This window comes from Gymnoscopelus braueri (genome assembly GCF_963280865.1).
Source record: "Gymnoscopelus braueri genome assembly, chromosome: 3".
NCBI classification, from domain to species: domain Eukaryota; kingdom Metazoa; phylum Chordata; class Actinopteri; order Myctophiformes; family Myctophidae; genus Gymnoscopelus; species Gymnoscopelus braueri.
This window is the reverse complement of record NC_137612.1, coordinates 40059282-40080556: the sequence shown is the minus strand read 5'-3', so window position 1 is coordinate 40080556 and position 21275 is coordinate 40059282. Positions and strand designations below refer to the sequence as shown.

The following is a 21275-nucleotide window of genomic DNA, read 5'->3' as shown; positions in this document are numbered from 1 at the left end:
CCGTATACTCTGTTCCCCCGTATTTCTCTTGGAACAATGCCTTCAGGTATTCCTGTTTTCTTTCTGAAGAGTGACATACACACATCCTTTTCCCTTCATTTGTGGGAATGTGACATTCCTGTGAACCCTCTCCTGTTCACACCTTTCTTCGCAGCAAGCCGGTATAGCCAAGGTCAGGCGTTCACAGGTCGATTTTTTTCCCTCATGACATTCTCACTCCAGCCTTCAACTATACACTTTGTGAAATACTCCAACACGGAAATGTTGCTTTAGCTAAACAACTTTACTTAAAGGGATTCTAGGCAACATTAAGCCTACATTTAAAAAATATTTATATATATATATTTTGCATTTTTCCCCCTCTTTCAGCCACTATATAATGATGCTGGGGTGTTTTCCTGCATTGAAACAGAGTCCTCTTTCTGAAATCCATATTTTCCCTACAGTTTATGTTTGTCTGGGACGTAAATGCAGGGACGCGCATGTGCACGTCCGTGCGCGTCCGTGTGAACTGTTCGAGTGAAACCGAATGGAACCGAGTGCAGCCGAAAAAAATGGAACGAGCCGCCATTGTTTTCTGCTGCGCTGTTTCTACTTTTTACTTTCGGTTTTAAAACGCTCTCAAACTTCTATTTTGAGGCACGGAATTTACTTTTAAGATATTATTTGGATAGAATTTAGTTGTTTAACTTCATATATGTTGTCAATTTATCATGACAGAGCCTATTTAAAAACAAGGGAACCAGGAGACCTGGTACTGCCAGACCCCTAGTGGTTGAAAGATCAGCACTACGTCACGCTAAGCTTGGCCAATCAAAAAGAGGACAGAAGACAGACCTCTTTTATGCCCATGTATGGACGAAAACGTTTGGAGAGGGGGACCGACAAAGCCTCATGTAGGCCCGACCCCCTATGCCCATGTATGGACGAAAACATTTGGAGAGGGGGACCGACAAAGCCTCATGTAGGCCCGACCCCCTGGGTCTGGCAATAACAAGCGAACCGGGAGACCTGGTACTGCCAGACCCCTAGTGGTTGAAATCTGAATGGCCGGACTTCGCATGACGTGTGTGCAGAGGAAAAGAGGGACAGGACAGGAAAAAAGGGACAGACCGACCGACCGACCGACAAAGCCTCATGTAGGCCGACCCCTTGGGTCTGGCAAAAATTCGGAGAACCGGCAGGGGCGGGCAGTGACACGCATTGTATCCGAATAAAGCAACCTATTTTCGGCATGGCCTGTTTAGAAGTCCCCCCTGCGTCACCCCCTGGTGGTCGGGGAAACAAACTGCTGATGAGGGGGGGGGGGGGAGTGGAAGGGCGGTGTTTGACAACAGTTTTTTTTCTTTTTTTTATCTCTGAACTTGCCTACAATCCCTTTAAAGAGGAATACCACTCATTTTCAATATTGAACTATGTCATTAATACACATTAGAGCTGTTGTGTGGAAATCGCGATGAGAAAGTGGCGAGAAAGTGACGACTAGTTGCAGCGTCTCTTTACTGATCAGCTCTGCAAGCTGATAAAAATAGCACAAGCTCGCAGCACGGCATGAAGTAACGCGCTGAGCTTACACATAGCTATTTTCTAATAGACAATGCTAAAATCCAAAATGATGCTTTCCCGGTTTTAACGGGTTAAATGATTCAGCAGTGTGGCGATAAGCCTTCTAGATGCTTGAAGTGAAATAATTCAGCAGTGTGTTTACAGTTAGAGGTCGAAGGTCGACTCATTAGAGCGCTCAGCTTCCTACTGACATGGATGGCCTCGGGCTGTATATCTTGAACGATCCATTATGTTTTATCTAACTTGTCTGTCTCCCTCTCCTGGTGGAGAGAGGTAATTGCAATAATGTCATAACTACAATAAAGATGACCACACATCTATGTAGTGTCCACCACGAGCCCCCCGTCTGCTTCAAATAACTTGATTGATATTGTCAAACGGTAGTCCTATACCGACACCAGGGTCTACATTTCTCGATGGAAGAGTAGGGAGACCACCTCCAGCCACAACAGATATCGTCGCTGTCGGGTTGTTTTTTGTTGTTGTAAATTAACACCCTACTTGATCATACTTCAGCATCACACAAAAGCATAGCAAAAGTAGCAGTTCCGTAAGCTTGAAACGTGACACGAAACGTGACGCGAAGCGACTCATTTCGAGCTTGTCAATCTGCTACTTTTGCTCTTTTAGAATTTTATTCCTGAAAAGTTACAGTTTTGGACAGAGAAGATATGCTGGTTATATTGTATGAACATGCTGTACTCTACCGTACTGATTGGTACACAACTAGGCCACCCACCTTGGAAAATACAGGGGAAGCAAAACAAAACAAGAACACCGTTCCCAAGTGCAATGACCAACATAATCAGTTTTCTTTCATTCCCCACATGGAGGGCAATCGTCATGTCTGCCAGCTCCTAATGTGTTTTTTTATTGTTTTCTTTTGACGAGGCGAATGCTATCATGACACATGACACATGCAAACAAACCATCAATGCTCATCTGCTGGTTGCTTGCATACACACAATTATGCCAAAGCTAATTGGTGTGTCAAATGTATTCGGTGTGGTAGCCCTCTGGTATTTACTTTGTCAAGAGGAATAGGTCGCTTTATCTTGCCGAGAAGTCAATAGAATAAATGAGTTGGCATTTGGCCCAGTAATCATGATAATGCTCAAAAATGTTAATCTTCCAAGGTCACATGGCGGGGGCTGTGTGGTCTTTCATCATGACGGTTTGATGGAAATGCACTGCATTTACACCTGGATTTATAAAGCATTGATCATCTAGCTATCTGCTCACAGCACACAAGACCTTACATTCATGTTATTGTATAGTCTCACCAAGCTGGTTAAAAAGAAAAACAACAAACAAACACATAAAAATAAAAACATGTTTGATTGATTGATTGAACATTTTATTAGGCAAAAGAATGTAAAACAACACAGTTACATTTATAATACTTTTTGTCTAAAAGGTCCGACCAAAAAAGTCCTTGCGGACTTGTTTCCGTTGGGGTCCTTGATTTTTGGGGTTTATTTTTATGTTTTTTATAATAAATTTTTTGATAATAAATCGGTAAAATCAGGCAAAAATACCAATTAAATAACATAACCCTAACCTAACCATAACCCTAAAACTGAAATAAAGAAACAAAATCCCCCCGAAAAAAAATGTGTGCGCCCACGGACTGGGGACGCATGCACGCGTGTGCAATCCGTGCATGCGTGCCCACCCGCTCCCGTCTAGGCCCAGCCTATACTAGCGTTCTGGCTGCGCCACTGGTTTGCTTATGTAACCCCAAAGCATGCAACACTTACTGTACCCTAATAGCCAAACACTGTTATAAAAGGCTTTGAGCATTTCTACCTGCAGGCCATTGTTAACATTCTGTCCCTCACCTCCCTTGTTTTTTCCCTTTTGTCCCCTCAAACTGTTTTCTCGCTCCTTTCCTGGCTGTAGAAAGGGCACCTTGCTGCTGAACAATGTCTTTGCGCTGGTAGCGGCCCTGCTGCTGGGCCTGGGGGAGACGGCAGGCTCTTTCGAAATGCTCATTGCTGGCCGTCTCATTATGGGAGTGGACTCCGGTAAGTGCTTCCTCATCAGGAGATAATGAGACTTGTTGTCCGTGTTATGGTGTTGAGCGTATAAGGAGGGTAAGATTGAACCAGTGTGTCCCTAATAGAGCGCAGACCATTTTCACGTGTAATCAAAATACCATTAATCCTGCCGGCGTGTGTACCTTTCTATACTGACATTGATTAAAGCCAACATAACTGTGTGTATTTGCTCCCACTCTTTTGTGCTCTTGTTTATTTTTTTCTGGTCCTCCTGATAATCAATCCTCCCACTGGCTCATAGTGATTCGTAAACGAGATGACTATCGACACATACCCAGTAATGAATGCATGATATACAGTACAGTGCAGACCTGGACAATACACTCGACTGGGGGGACAAAAATATATTTCAAAAATGTAATCTTCTTTCTGGAAACATACAATATTGATGTCTTTCCCGGAATGACTTACAAAGTGCAAGGTCAGAATAATGATGAACCCTAGTCATGTAGTCCACCAACAACAAAACAGCTCACAGCCGAGATCAACAGGCTTTGTAGATAGGCTATGTTTGGTACAGATTACAGAGCCAATGGTCAAGTTTACCAAGTATTGAAGGTAACATTTAACCAAGTGGTTAAATGTCTGAAAAAACTTGGATCCAACATATTAAACTAGATGGTGTGTAAAATAAATAAAGTGGTTAAATCATTAACCACTTAAACCCCAGCATCTGAATTCTGGGCAAAACTCTTGCAGAAATTAGCAGATCTAGAAGCTCTCAACACTTTGTGTTGCAATGCGTTGTGAGCTTGTAGATCAGCTATTTTCAGCGATTTTTGGGCGGTGAAACCGCCCCTATATGTGAGGTTTGGACATCGACGATCGATTGCACCCCCCCAACCCTGCGCTGTGATTGGCCACCATTGTACCCCCCTAACCCTGCACAGTGATTGGCCAATCACAGTCTATTCAGGACTGTGATTGGCTAGTGAAACATGACACATGTGCATAGCCCTATAAATAGGACTATGCACTTAAAAAAAACACATTTATTGTTTTTTTTAAGTTAGGGGTGTACAATGGTTGGTCCACAATATTACTTTTCTTTAAGTGAACTTCCATCACTGTGATGACCACTGTGACCACACCGCCCACTTCACACTGGGTGTGATTTTTTTTTAATGTAGAGCGAAAACAGAAAATACACTAGAATAGAGCCCTGAGGGACTCCGGTCAACCAAGTACAGGGTTTAATGAACGTAACACCCAAAACACACCCATGACTAATTCAGAGGCTTAGTACAACCCCTTTTAGTGCCGGCCCGTGCACCTGGCTTTGCACCCAGATAGCGTGCCATCTAACGACAAAAATTGGCTTAATAGACACAACCCTGGATCCAATTTGAGCCCTGCATTTTAGACTGTGCGCCATAAGTCGTCTAAATAGGGCCCAGAAACCTTTCTCATACAGACTATGTTTGGTATACTGAACCTGACGCAGTTTCACTAACAAGTGAAAAACACTCTGTGAATTAGTCTGAAAGCAGGACAGTGAAAAATAAACGTGTCACCATTTTGACAAAGAAATGATTTATTTGCTACTAGTAGAAGCAGTGGTGTAAAGTAACTTAAGTACATTTACTCAAGTAAATTTAGCATTCCGGACTTTTTACTTGTAACAGAGTATTTCTACATTGCAGTATTGATACTTTTACTTTAGTAAAAAATGTGAGTACTTTTCCTACCACTCATCCCGGAATCAGAATCAAAATCAATCTTTATTGTCACATCACATCATAAGTAAGGTGGGTGGAATTCTTAGTTGTGAAGGCTCATCATTGCAGATAAAAGATAGAGAGTCATATAATAAAAGAGAGAGGAGAGGCATAGTGCATAATATATGACTAATCTGCGTAGAAGTGATGTGAAGGGGGGCAGAAGGAGTTTCTCCTCTATGTAATGGACCAGCAGAATGTACCAGAGCTAACTGTACTAAAGAGAAAATCAGTCACTCTTCACCTGTAATTTGCTCATCCGCACCATTATGTCTGTAATGGTAATGGAGCATTATTGATCTGCCTTTTATCAGCTTGTCACTAGATGGCCACCATAGAAAGGACGGGAAGGCCAGCGCTATTGACCTCACCATATTTGCACTACTGTATGTGTCCAAATTATTTGATACATTGCCCAAGGCAACGCCGGGGGCCTTACACTAGGGTTCGCCTAGGCCTCCAAATCACTAAATCCGACACTGATTAAAATTGGAATTTTAATTACTTCCTGTAAATGCAAAAGTTCTGCGTGATGACTGACTATGAATATAAATAAATATTGATTCCATTCACCTGTAGTGAACCCATAGAACCCATAGCTCACATTCCACATAGGCTACCTGATTAGGGAGAAGCTCTTGGGCTGCTACGTTATTTATCCAAATCAAGATTGTGCATTACTCATTTATTTTAAACTTAATCAGCACACTAAAATATGTATATGAAAACATAACAGATTAGAAATAAACAACTTGGTAACAAACATGCTGCACACACGTCTCTCTCTCCCTTGAGCAGCGTGTATTTGCAGACTAGAAACAGTAGCCTCTGCTAAAACAAGACCAGGAGACCTGGTTCTGCCAGACCCAGAATAAATTCCTAGTACTTTATAAGATCAGAGCACTACGTCACGCCGGACTTCGCATGACGTGTCAGCTTGACACGTCATGCGAACCCTAACCCTCTTTTTTGCCCATGTATGGACAAAGCCTCATGTAGGCACGTCATGCGAACCCTAACCCTCTTTTTTGCCCATGTATGGTCGAAAGGGGACAAAGCCTCATGTAGGCCGACCCCTTGGGTCTGGCAAAAAAAAGGCATGGGTTTCCGAGGCTACTGCTCCACAGACATGGGTGCAGCATAGAGGGTGCAGTGAGTGAGATTCTACTGTGCCATGGCCTGAAGGGATGGAACTTTCTGATTGGTTGCGAGGCCATGTCAGACTGAAACTTAAAAAATAAAATGACCTTTAAAGATCCAGTGCAATGACATTTTTGGTCGTTTTATTTTGAAGTTTCAGTCTGAAACACAGTCTCAACCAATCAGAAGGTCCCATCCCTTCAGGCTATGGGACGTTGGAATCTCAATCATCACTGCAGTGTGCAACAGGGCTAGTGTTTGTTTACAAGTGAGAGTGAGACAGCCTGTCAAGCATGTTTGCTACTACGTGGCTTATTTCTAACGTTTTCAGATACATATTTTAATTTGCAGATTAAGTTTAAAATGAGTAATACACCGTCTGGATGTCATCTTGAATGAGATTCAAAACAGCTGTGTTTGAAGAACGTGCACTCGTGCAGCTATGGGAATCAAACAGGTGGATGTAATCAAGATTAATTTATATTCATGAAAGTTGATCTATGTTATCACCCAGCACGTTTTCGTTTACAGGAGGTATTTAAGATTGGCTTTTTAGGGACTTTTGATTAAAAAAAGTTTTTTTAATTCCCCAACTTTTTTGGCATCTGTTCTTGTTAGGTATGCCCATATGATGACCACAGATATGCTCTAAAAGTGTGAAAAACATTTCTCATGTTACTCCACTTACCCAGATGGCATAGTGCCAGTCAATTGTTTGTGTCCACTGTTGTGCCTACTTGTGATGCACTTTTAAGACAATTGATGTACAATTTTATGTGTCGGCTTGATGTGTCCGTGAACAGCATCATAGAGGCTCTAACCAACCCTATGAGAAGCCCTTATAGATACACATCCAGGCTTAGAGAGCATTGGCGTAATAGCCTCTACACTTTTTAATTAATTTACGTACTTGAACATTTTTACTCAGCGCTTGACAGCCGCCTCATGAATTGTTTTGTTCTGTCTAATATACATTGTATATTTTTATACTGCTCTCTTTTTATATTATGTGATGTATTTTTTTCTTTGTATATGGACCCACGGGTCTGGAATAAAGATTATATATATATATATATATGTATATATATATATATATATATATATATATATATATATATATATATATACACATCTTGTAGATCAGCCATTTTTCACTTGGTATTTTACACATTGTTAACATAGTAATTTGATGAATTACACATTTTTAGTAGAGTTTGTGTGTAGTTAAAGTGTAGTTATTTGAGCAGAGTTAGGTGTTGAACTTGAATATATGGAAGATGATTGGCAATAAAGCCATTCCTGAGTTTTAGCTCGACAGATGTCAAATTATATAAGCTAATTTAGGCAGGGCCGGCCCTAGGATTTTCGTGGCCCTAAGCAAGATTTTTTTTGTTGGCCCCCCCCCCCAAACATCCCCATTATAAAATCATTTATTTATTGCATAAAGTCATTTATTTATTGCATACTAAAATAATAACGCTAGTTGTTGGATAGGAGATACATGACATAATTACAATATGAAAGTAAAACTTTTTTTTCTTCTTTTTTTTTTTCTTTTTTTGTGGCCCGGTAGTGGTTGTGGCCCTAAGCGACCGCTTATATTTCTTATGGCAGCGGCCGGCCCTGAATTTAGGTCACATTCCATTGGTTTGTAAAGGGGAGGAATGGATGCTCCCAAAAAGGGGCTATGGCTTTGGCGGTGAGATTTTGGGAGGATGACGTGTCTGGTGTATAGACAAATCCACAGACGCGCTGCCTGTAGGCAGCCATAGCTGCGGTGTCAACGCTCCGCACCGCGACACCTCAGCAATGGCCGCCTACAGGCAGCTACAGGCAGCGCGTCTGTGGATTTGTCTATAGGCTCTATGCACAGCTAGCCTGGTAAACCCTCCCTCCGGAAATCTCATTTCTATTTGATTCCTGGAGTGAGTCTGGCATGAACCGCCTCTCTGCAATATTGGCTGTGTATGCCAAACGGCCGCGCCTATCAGCGTCGTCGCTCATTGTTCTGTGATTGACAGCTTACGTTGGCCAATCAGGTGGCGAGTTCGAGTGAGCCCAAAACACGAACGGCAGCCATCTTTTTCTTGTGCGGCCAATTCTCCGCTATTTTTTTACTTCAAAAAGCTCTCTAACTTCTATTTTGAGGCACGGAATTTACTTATAAGATATCGTTTGGATAGAATTTAGTTGTTTAACTTCATATATGTGGTCAATTAATCATGACAAAGCCTATTTAAAAAATAATAATTAGAGAACCGGTAGGGGTCGGGCAGTGACACCATTGTACCCGAAAAAGGCAACCCATTTTGGGTATGGCTGTCTCAAAAGTCCCGTCGCGTCACATTAAGACTGGTGAACTGCTGATTGGCTGAAGGGGAAAAATTATCATTGGCTGAAGGGGTTGTCAGTCAACGGTATTACTCCCGCCCAACTCCAGCACAGCCAATATTGCAGACAGGCGGATCAGGCCAGACTCACTCCTGAAATGAAATGGAATTGAGATTTCCGGAGGGAGGGTTTACCAGGCTAATGCACAGCAGCCATTTTGGAGAGAAATTGGGCCTCTTCCTTACTTCCTTCACAGGTGTTACCAATGATACTAATTGAAGGCTCTGGTCTATTCTGGTCAAACACGGGTCCATTTGGTTCCATTTGTACACTCAAATGGACTCAAATATGGGGGAAATTAAAAGGTTTGAGACCCACTGTGCTATCATTGGTAACACCTGTGAAGGAAGTAAGGGAGAGGCCCAATTTCTTTCCAATATGCATAGAGCCTATATTGCAGCCCTACAGTAAGTACAATCACTTAACATTTAGTTTGTGTTGATGTGTTTTTCCTGACAGGTATAGCTCTCAGCGCCCTGCCCATGTACCTGGGAGAGATCTCCCCCCGTCACGTCAGAGGCTCCATTGGCCAGTTCAACTCCATCCTCATCTGCTTAGGGGTGTTCACTGGACAGGTGCTGGGACTGCCGGAGCTGTTTGGACAGGTCGGTCTTCTTACGCCTTTTATTCCACTTTTTTACTGATGTAAATGGTGATCTTTACTTCAGAACACATGAGGTTGATATAGTTCAGAGGCATTATTTCAGAAGAAAACAAAACACACCTTTTTTTTAAGGGTGGGTATAGGCCTAATATATATCCCATTTAGACCTGGAAAGACTATATGATGTTATACCTTTCAAGCCGGTAACACCTCTGTGTCACGTTAGCTGTTGCTATACTGTTGGATAGAAACGTTGCTGTCGGACAGAAACCTCTTATCTCCATATTTTAACTTTTTGAGTTTTTTCGTAAATGAATTATGAATCATACTACAGCGTCACACAAAAGCATCAAAAGTAGCAGATGACACATTTTGAGCCAATCAGGAGAGAGTACCCATTTATCAGCTTAAATTTTCATAGTGTTCCAGTTCCAATTTTGTCTGCTAATTTCTTTGTGTTGTCACTTCTAATTTCACTTGTTTATCCTGTGTCCTAATTCTCTCTCCTCGTTTGATAAACTTGGTATTCCGACCTGAAAATGCATTTTCTGTTTTTTAAAAAGAGCTTGAGAGACATGGAGACTCCCGTTACTGAACAAACACTCTGTGTCAATGAGCACTATCATAATATAGAGCTATTTAACGCTTTAAAAAAAAAAAGTATCCCACGATCTTGTAACCCATTTTTTCACCCAGTGCCAATTGCCTACAGTAAGTAATCTTGGGCGCTACTCTCCCTCTGCCAGCCTGGGGAGAGCCCCGAACTGAGCTCATGCTTCCTTCAATGCATGAGGAGTGAGCAGGCCGCTTCTTACAGTATCACCTGACGGGGGGAGTTTCCCCGGTTGGACGTAGCGCATGGAAGGAACACGTTATTCCCACCAGTTCCTTTCCCCTCCATCAGGCGCCCCGGCTCCAGGGGGAGGCAGTATAGTGACCAGGATTACTGCATGGATTACTGCATTTTTGTGAGGGTACCTACCCTAGGGACACGGGGAGAACATGCAAACACTTAATTTGACAAAAGAATATCACTTACCTTTTAAAAGAATATCACTTACCTTTTATTTAGAGTTACATAAAGATTTTATCTTTATAGCCGAGAAGAAAGGAAGAGCCCTGGTTGGTGCTTTGACTCAGTGATCTCACATAACGCCCACTGGCTCTTTCCCCATCATCACCAACCTCTTCGTCATCACCTTCCACTTGAGTAATAACCTCACGTTCCCACCCAATGTACGACGTGATGGGTCCAATCGTTCCCACGTTTCAAGCAGCCATCAAGTTTAAATTAGTTTAAAATCGTGTTTACCCTCTGGGAAAGGTTAACCCACTAAATCCGGGAAAGCGTATCTGCGTAGTTTTAGATTTTTGCGTTAGTTATTCAAAAATAGCAGACATACAATTGCTCGTATATATGCTATTTTGACAAATCTCGAAAGTATGAGAACTACTTGATTTAGAAGGCATTTGTAGAATCGGCCTCAGATCTTAATGGTTTAATACACTTTCTTCCCTGGCTGCATGTCCAATGAACATGGGTGACCCTGGTCTACGGCTGTCATGCTAATCCCCACAGGAGAGCCATTTCTCCCCGCCTCTCTCCACAATTACCCACCATGCCACATTTTCCCCTATTTATCAGTCAGGGCTCTAAACAGACAGTAGCTCCCTCCAGGCACAGATTATTGGCTTAGCCCGCTAAAACCAGGAACGCATCTTCGGAACCACTTAAACCATTATTTTATACTTTGGCTATTCAAAAATAGCAGATCTACAAATCTCATAGCGCGGCACAGAGTGCAGTGCTATGAGCTTGAACAATGTATTTGGTCGCGGACCTCCATCTCAAAATATTTAGTTCCAATATTTAGTCATCGCGACCCCCCGTTTGTCTGTTACAGGCCATTGAATATAGCATGTCTCGTCAAAAATGCAGGGAGACACAGATGCAGGGAGGCACACATGCAGGTCCGCGGAGAAAATGATGGGAAAAAAATCATTAAAGGATGGGTTTCGTGGCCTACTGGCAGTACGTGTGCACAATAAATTTGGTACTGATAGGTGCAGTGGGTTATTATGGGATTAGCTGCACACACACAAAACATGGTAGGGGAAATGCTGTAGCCAACATGTGTATGGACAAACTTCCCCCCATAGGGGCCACGCCGTAAAAAAAAAGAAGCTGAATTCACTTGCCTAAATTGCTTTCTCCAGTTCAGGCCATCATGTAATCCCCCTGCCTTCTCTTGCCAGTTATGTGTTGCGTGTTCAGAAAGTGTGAGAACATTGAGCTCCAGATGTGAGTCATGACCTTAACACCGTCCTGTGTTGCCGTCACCATTATAGTGGTTGCTATCTAGGCCACATTGATCTATTACTAAGCCATACATTTCGAGAAAGCGAATGTAACAAATGCCTGTTTACGAGTGGCTCAGGAGGTAGATCGGCCGTCTGGGAACAATGAACAATAGTATATCGTCTCTGTCAGGTGGAAAACTCATGTCCAAAAGCGTTACTGTTCAGGATTATTATTTTTTTAAGTAGCAGATCTACAAAAAGCGCTGCGTTTCGAGGGGGTCCTCGGATAGATCAGTTACTAATAATTAATACAAAACATGCATTGACCAGTTTAAAAGCCCTATTTTATACTTTGTCTGGTCAACAATACACGCTCACAACGCATCGTGAGCGTGTAGATCAGCTATCTTCAACGACAAATTTGAGCATTTTTGCATATTAGTACTTTTAGGCTGGTATTTTAAATATGTTGTAATTTTTTAATACAGGACTTTTTTTGTTTGTATTTCTATATTGTGGTATTCCTACTTTTGGGTCAAATGCAGAGACGTAATTTCTCTACAAATAAAGGTTCATTATTAATTGGATTAATTAAATTTAAGCACACCCTCGACCCTGTGTCAAGGGTGTACTTAAATGTGCTTATACATCAAGTTTGTCTGCAGTATAAATCCCCAGTGTCAAATTCAACCTGAAAGTGGACCAATAATAAAATGTCCTTTCCCCTTCATTAAGTGAGAGCAGAAACGAGAAGAATGGCCTCTCCTTCTGTGCTCTCTCTTCTCACTTTATTGGATTGGCATTGAAGGTTATGTCCCCATGTGGCTACATCCATTTGATGGATATCGTGGAACTAGTTCTATTCTTGGTGCAGTTCATCTTGTTACGTCAAAGGGGAAATGTATCCGATGTCATTTCAACGTGTGGTTTGACGTGTGTATTTATTTTCTTTTTTTCCCCCTCCCCTTTTCTCCCCAATCGTATTAATTAATTCCTCCCCACACACATTTGTGTGTTGTCACTGCTGTTGTATCCTACTGACTCACCTGCCATTGAGGAGCCCCCGCCGGGAGGACATAGAGCCTTTGTTCTACTCCTCCCGCCCAACACTCCCTGCTCCCTGATGTACTGTAGGAGTACATGCAATGACATATATCACCCTCCCCACCCGGCTTCCCTCCCTCCCCCCCGAACACGGCCCAATTGTTTGCGTATAGCCGGATGCACCGCGGTGGATTCAAACCCCCGGCCTCTGTGGTGGTGGTGCAGGCACTTTACCACTGCACCTCCCGAGCGCCATTGTATCAGTATTTCTCTCGGTTGTAAACTGAAGGATGACAATATTGGCACCTGACCCCAGTGCTTATGAAAACCATTAGCTTATAGATATTTCAATAAGCGGCACGATTAGGACATACTGCTTGGACTGTTGCTTGGACTAAGATGCGGTAACTAACAAGCAGTGGTGTGAAGTAGCTAAGTACATTTACTCAAGTACTGTACTTAACTACAATTTTGAGGTACTTTTACTTTACTGGAGTATTTCCAATGTTTAATACTTTTACATCTACTTCACTACATCTCAGAGGCAAATACAGTATTGTACTTTTACTCCACTACAATTGTTTGAAAACTTTACTTTGCAGATACAAATAATGATATTATAGAACATACATTAACCACTTTAGACCTGTTTAATATATAGGCTATTTGAAAATAGCAGATCTACAAGCTCCCAACGCAACGCGTTGTGAGCTTGTGGATCTGCTATTTTCAAACATTTTTGTACTTTTACTTTTGGTACTTTAAGTATATTTTGATGCCAATACTTGTGTACTTTTACTCAAGTAAAATTTTTAACACAGGCCTTTTACTTTTAACAGAGTATTGATACTTTTACTTAAGTAGAAAATGTGAGTACTTTTCCACCACTGCTAATTAGAAATTAAAATGCAACCTATTTAATGCCGAGTTCACACCAGCAGCTACAAAGATACAGGCTGCCATTCTTTTTCAATAGAAGCAGAAGACATGGAGATACGAAGATACATCCAACGTGTGTAGCTGCTACAAACGCTACGACTACAATGCTACAAAAAAGTTAAGCTGCTTTCAGCTACAACGACACAAAGCTACAAATATGCTGTGTAGCTGTGTAGCTTTGTATCTGCCAGTGTGAACACAGCGTGATATAATTCACTACTCATTAATTTTGTAATTTATCAGAAAGCCAAGCTTCTTTAAATCCAGAATCATCAGTCCCTAGATCAATGTGTACTTGGAGCAGTGAAAGCAGAAATCAATATGCGTATATACATTTTGGTGGGGGGGGATCAATTGGCCTTTTGAACTCCAAATCCCTTGGCCTTCACTGTATTCCTCTGTGATATTTTCAGAGGATTTAGGACAACACTGAGTGGACACGTATCTGTTTTTTTTTACTTGTTTCTTTTCTATCCTCCGCTCCGCACTTGACATTTATACAGGCGTAGCGGCAAAGGGCCTTTGGAATGCACCTAATAATTTTTCATTCATACATCCATCCATCATATCACCCTTTAAGACCAGCTTCATAAATATCCGATGGAACGGCATGCGCTTCATGCAGTGCAGGCTACGCATTCACATGTCCTGTTTGTTTGTCCTATAGGCCCGGCCTATTTGTTCGCCATTTTTTGAGACGGAGATGGAGGAGCGTGGACATGGCGCGTGACATATCTGACCATTTCTCGCTCGCTGACCTTAACGTCGCGAGATGAGATTCATAAGGGTTTCATGTCCTTCGAGGCTTCTGGCGATTGGCAACTGATCGACAAATGTCAGTCAGTATCGGGTGCGGAATGACAATAAGCTTTTGACACAATTGGTCAATTTGTTATCTTTTAACCCATTCAATCCGGGAACGCATCTGTGACGTTTTCGATTTTTAGCTAGAACCATTATTTTATACTTCGAGCTATTCAAAAATAGCAGATCTACAAGCTCATAGCGCGGCACTGAGTGCCGCGCTTTGAGCTTGTAGATCTGCTATTTTTGAAAAATCTTGAAAATGTGTGCAAATCTATGAATATATATATTTTTAAAGGGAACATTTTTTACTCAAATCTTTGCTTCTGAGGGTCCTTGGAACAAAACATCTTCAGATGGGGGTCCGGGGGCCAAACACGAATAACTTTGTGGGTCCTTGACATGAAAAAGTTTGAGAACCACTGATATAGTTTTTTTCAGAAAACTGTTAGGATTTAGAAGACACTTGTAGATATGTTCTACAAGTGTCTTGAATGGGTTAATGACAACCGCTCTTAACATCCATATGGCTGCATCCCCTGACCTCCAACCCAGCAGTAGCGCACATGTTTATTGTGGCGTCACTGCATGAACAAGATGTCAACCAGCCTCTGTTTGCGAACTTTTCCCGAGAGGCATGACCCCCTCATCAGCATGCCTCAAGCATGACTCCACAATGATAAAGCTACCAACAAGTTGCCTTAATGTGATTCTTATCCGCATACAGTCCCTGCCACATGCCCACTATGGCTTCCCGTATAGCGTGTAGAGTGTGAACAGATGGAAAATTGATGGGTTGTCAGCGTGACATCTGGTGACGATCCCTGAAGGACAGATGTGATCTGCTCTGCGGGGGGAGAATCCATGGTATCTGGATTTAGCGCGTGTTTGTTTGCTTATTTATTTATTTAGAATGAGCATGATCATTCTGAGTGACCTTGAATGTGTTGCAATTTGCCTTGCTCCAGCGGACCCTAAGCCCACAGCGGCCAGATACGCCCCCAGGCTATAATATAGCCCGACCAATCCCTTCTCTGTGGCAAAGAAGCGCATGTTATGTGCCAGTATTCTTTAGATTGGATTAGGTTGGATTAGATAGACCGTTATTGATCCTGCGGGGGGATTATTCAATCGCCAGAGGCGGTAAAACAGTAAGTACAGAATACAGATACAAAGAGAGAAGTACTGTAAGATACAGCCAGGATAATGGCAACATTTTTTTTTAAAGGCCTTAAAAAAAAAGGTTTAAAAAAAAAAAGTGTGGAAACGTCCAAAAGTGTTACTTTTCAGGATTCAAATTTTAAAAAATTGCAAAAGCAGCAGATCCGCAAGCTCGAAACGTGCCGTTTCGCACCACGTTTCCGAGCTTGCGCCTTGCGGATCTGCTGCTTTTGATGCTTTTTGTGTGACACTGTATCAAGTAGGAGTAGGGCATTAATTTACGGAAAAAACGTATCGAGATAAGAGGTTTCTGCCCGACAACAACGATATACAGTACAATAATCTGCACTGTGCAGTTACAAAATACACCAAAACCTCTTGAGGCGTCTGCCCACAGGGAGCACCACACTGATCCGGCCCTGTCACTGCTCAGTTAGACCTGTTGTTCTTTGCATCACTTGACCTGCGAAAGAACTTGTTAAGCCATTCAATCCAGGAACACATGTCATTTTAGATTTATTTGGCTATTCAAAAATAGCAGATATACAAGCTCATAGCACGGCACCATTGCTGTGCTATGAGCTTGTATATCTGCTATTTTTGAAAAATCATGAACATTTTTGCTAATCTTTGCATACATATTCTACAAATGTCTTCTAAATCCTAATCCTAATGTTGCTATATCAGTGGTGCTCTGTATTTTTTTTGTATTTGGTCCTATCCCATCTCAAACTATTTTGTTCCAGGGACACCCCCTCGCAGCTCCATGCAGCTTTAGTTGCTAGTTTCTTTGTACATTTAGATTATTAATAGTTAATCAAATTATTAATCAGAAATAATCATCAATAAAGATAGCAGATCTGCAAGCTCACAATGCATTTTTTATAGCCGAAGTATAAAATAGGACATAATGGTTAATGATCAGTAATTATTGTCCATAAACATGATACACATGATTCCGCGATGGACATTCTGCATAATGAGTGCCTTTACTTTTGCTACTTTAACTACATTTTGATGCTAATGCTTTTGTACTTTGACTCAAGTAAGATTTTGACTGCAGAACCTTTACTTGAACAAAGTATTTGTACACTGGTATTGTTACTTTTTACTTAAGTAAAAAATAAAAACAATTCTGAGTACCTCTTCCACACTGATCTTTCTCTTACACTTCCATGCCAAGCCTTGTCACTGGTACAAGATAACATCAGGAGAATGTTGACTGGTCCTTGTCACTTCAATTTGTCTCAAATCTAATCAGTTATTTCTCAAATTGCCTGGTTTATGATGGGAGCCAACATAATGGATAACTTGGTCTGGTCAGCATTTTCATAATACAGTTTTACTGTACCTTAGCATGATGGAATATTAATTCCTTAATCCATTCAATCCGGGAACGCATCTCTGTCATTTTAGATATCTTTGGCTATTCCAAATTATTAGATATACAAGCTCATAGAGCGGCACAATGCCCTACTTGATCATACTACAGCGTCACACAAAAGCATCAAAAGTAGCAGATCCGTTTGGAGCTTGTTGATCCGACAGACGATATTACTATGGTTCCAAACGTCTCACATAACAAATACCTAAACATGACAGGTTCATTAAGTATTAATCTATCAGCGCATTTCCAAACTACAAGACCATGAGTCCCATGATCATTCCAATGCTTGTTATAGCTTTATTATGGAATATATTATGCGCTCTCTCTATTAATCTCTTGTGTTCTCTGGCACTCTGTCACTCCCTCACTATGACGCACGCACGCATGCACGCACGCATGCACGCACACACACAAACAAACACACACACACACACACACACACACACACACACACACACACACACACACACACACACACACACACACACACACACACACACACACACGCACACACACACACACACACACACACACAGAGACACCACAGGGAAGCATAACCGTTAATTTAATTGTAGCTTTGTTTTGTATGTTTTAATTGTGTGTTTTAATTATTTAGCCGGATTACTGCGGGAGAGAGATGCTATCGAGGGAGCAGTTAACTTTGTATCTGCTGAAGAGCATAGCAGGGTGGCCATAAAACATTGACAATTAAACGGATGAGGGGAAATCAAGAGGAAGCTTAAAACGCTTGTTGCCATTATAGCTAGAATGATTTTCACCATGCAGGCACCCGCCCTGGCTATGTGCTTCATCTGTTAGTAATTAATGTAAGGGAAAACAAATTAATGAGGCATGTAATTATCTTAAAAGGTTCAATACTGCTGAGGTTTTACTATAATGATCTGTGTAATACATGAAACACATACAGTATAATGAACTCGGGCTGAACTTTCAAACCTGCAGTTGTATCTCCTTAGATGCTGAGACAGCTTTTCTGTAAAGGTCAGATTTACTATTGGAATCACCTTATTGGCCAAACAGGCTTGCATATACAAGTACGGTACTATACATGTACTGTGTACAAGGAGTTTGGTTGGGCCTACCAGCTCAGAAGGACACATTTTAACATACTAATTGAGAGTTTAGTCTTGTCTTAAATACTCTAGATCCTTATGTTAAAATTGTTTAATGGGAGGGCCGGGTGGGCGGACCACGGCCACGTCATTATGACTCAGACATAACCATAAACAAATCCGATACGATACGCCCATATATAGGCATGTCACTATGACTCTAATCTCTCAAGAACAGATTCTGCAACTGCTTTGGAATCTGTCGGGGAGGTTCGTCATAACGTGTGCGCATGGGCGTGCCTTCAGATCAGGAAGCAGGCCGCGCTTTACCCAATCAAATGTAGTGGGCGGGATTCACGTGTCCGTCGATCCTTCCCCCCTCGAAACAAACCGAAACTAATTTAACAATAGCGTCCGCGGAGCAGACAAAACCACGGAAAGATATTCACATTTTAACTTACTCTTTCATCATAGAAACAAGTGGGCTTATAACCAATACGATCCATGTTCTCTGGGAGAAGTGGTGTTAGTGTTCCGTGTAGAAATATTGTTAGTGGGAATGAAAACATAGTCGCACCAACCGGAAGTGATGCGCTGAAGGCATACAACAAACACCGGTTTCCTTGCGCTCTGGCGTTACGTTTTCTTCCGCCGAGAGCCAACAGACATAGAACAAACAGCAGAGGGCGCTGTTTTTCATTTTCAGTTGGCGATGGGTTCCCAGATTGCTATGACTCAGACATATCCATAAACAAACCCGATACGCCCATATATAGGCATATCACTATGACTCAGACATAACCATAAATAAACCTGATACACCAATATATAAGCATGCACATGTCACTATGACTCAGACATAACCATAAATAAACCTGATACACCAATATATAAGCGTGCACATGTCACTATGACTCAGACGTAACCATAAACTAACCCGATACACCCATGCATAGGCAGGCTATAATATAGAATTGCAGATCCAACAGATATGCCCATATATGGGCATGCCAATGTATGGCCATATACTGATGACATCAGGGATCTCCATATGGGCATACAGTAAAAGGGACAAGGACTGACAGATACAGTCATCTCTATATAAGGGTATGAAAGGGACAAGCTGACAGATACAGAGATCTCCATATATGGGCACAAAAGGGACACAACGGATACTCTGACAAAGCCCCTGACACTGTGACTCGGACATATCGGTCGGATCGGCGGAACCTCTAGTTTAATCAAACGGAACTGATTTGGCTCTGGTATTTATTGCCCAAAATAGTTGTAGATCTGCTATTTTTGGCTAATGTTCCCCGCCCTAGAATATCGATGCTGGGTGTGATTAATAACGGCTTGGCTCCGATATGGATCTGGGACTTCTGGGCATGGTTGATTGCCATTTTAATGAAAAAAACGAATGTTAGATATTTCTGAAAAAATAAAAGATACTTGAAAAACTGAATGGCCAGTTACAAAAATCACATCAGACTCTCAAGGGCTACTACTCGCATCTTCCTGATAATGAAAGTTTACGACCCTCTGCGTTCTCGCAGGAGATAATCAATGAAAGAAAAAGGTGCAGGACAACATATTGCATTGTGGTGGAGGGAAAAGCGATTCCCATTTGGGTGTTTTTGTTTGGTGAAATGATGAATTACCCGGGGTCGTGAATTTCTGAGCTGAGGTTTGTATTAGCGCCGGAATGATGAGATTAAGGCCCAAGAGGCATGCACAGCCCCAGTTAAACCCAGCTATCAGGAGATAATGCTGAGATTGTGTGCACACCTGTATCTGTATCTAATTGTATGGGCCAGCAGTTGTCAAAGTGGGTCCCTATCAAAATGACTCAAAATAGCATCAACATCAATTTAACCACTTAAACGCCATTCTATATTTAATTTGAAATAGCAGGTCTAAAAGCTCACAACGTGCCGTGGCGCGTTGTGAGCTTGTATGCAATGCATTGTGAGCCTGTAGATTTAATATTTTCAAGAAAAAAAAAAGAATCTTAAAAATTCTTAACAACACACATCTTTCATTTCACATTATTTATTCAGGGAAGGCTACCGGTAATTAAGAGCAAGCTCTCTTTTCCAATGACTTCTTAATTACACAACATTAAACAGATACAAACTAGAAAAGATAGCAAACTTCAAACAATTCTTCACAAGCTGTTTAATGCAATTAAGTTAAATGAAATTTCAAAACATACTGTAAACAGTTCCACCCGTGTGGTGCATAGTAATGAAAGGCGGTCTTACCCAGATGAAATTTAACAGTAGGAATGTTTAAAACCAAGTAATCTTGTGAAGGGATATGGTGATTACAAATTATAAATATAAACAGGTAAGCTCTTAAGAAAATCAGGCAATTTAGTAAGCAAGGCTTACTAAGACGGGGGTAAAAACAGTGCAGTGCTGCACTTTTGGGAGTCCCTGGCACAAAATATTTTCAGATGGGGGTCCACCCATCCATCTTCAACCACTTATCCGGACCTCCTTAGGGAGACGCTCGGGAGGCATCCGTTCTAGATGCCCGAAGCCCTGAACCACCTAAAATGGCTCCTTTCCAAGTGATGGAGTACCGGTTCTACTCCGAGTCTCTCGCGGACGACTGAACTTCTCACCCTATCTCTAAGGGAGATGCCGGCCACCCTTCTGAGAGAACTCATTTCAGCTGCTTGTATCCGCAATCTTGTGCTGTTCTCACGTATAACATGTTAATACACAAAGACCAAGTCCAACGTCCAAGTCCAACGTCCTTCAGCCAGTTATGGGTAAATAAAACACTCGACTGGGTCTGCAAGTTTTATTGTGAAGACCCCTGTAAATGATCCCAGGTATGTTTCTTTTATACAGTATGTTAGATATCAATAATTTTTGATATGTAACTGTACCATTTCAATACATTGCGAGCTCAAATTACCCTAAGGATCTTATGCAAAACATAAACACAGACCCTGCTGAATCCATTGCATTTGCATGGACGTTGCCAAATAAATATACATTTTGGGGTCCTTGACATGAAAGACTTTGAGAACCACTGCTTTGTGCACGTCTATTCCTACAGTACATTCACCCAGAC

At 41.7% G+C, this 21275-nt stretch overlaps 1 protein-coding gene across 1 annotated transcript in view; it reads left to right on the top strand.

Moving 5' to 3' along the window:
* slc2a9l2 (solute carrier family 2 member 9, like 2) overlaps positions 1-21275 on the top strand; it is a gene marked incomplete at both ends in the record, with an annotated part of 201388 nt that overhangs the window by 19784 nt on the left and 160329 nt on the right. Inside the window, 2 exons of the mRNA XM_080423537.1 lie at positions 3469-3593; positions 9335-9480. Of these exons, the coding sequence (XP_080279663.1) occupies positions 3469-3593; positions 9335-9480 (271 nt within the window). The remainder of the gene's footprint in view (positions 1-3468; positions 3594-9334; positions 9481-21275) is intronic.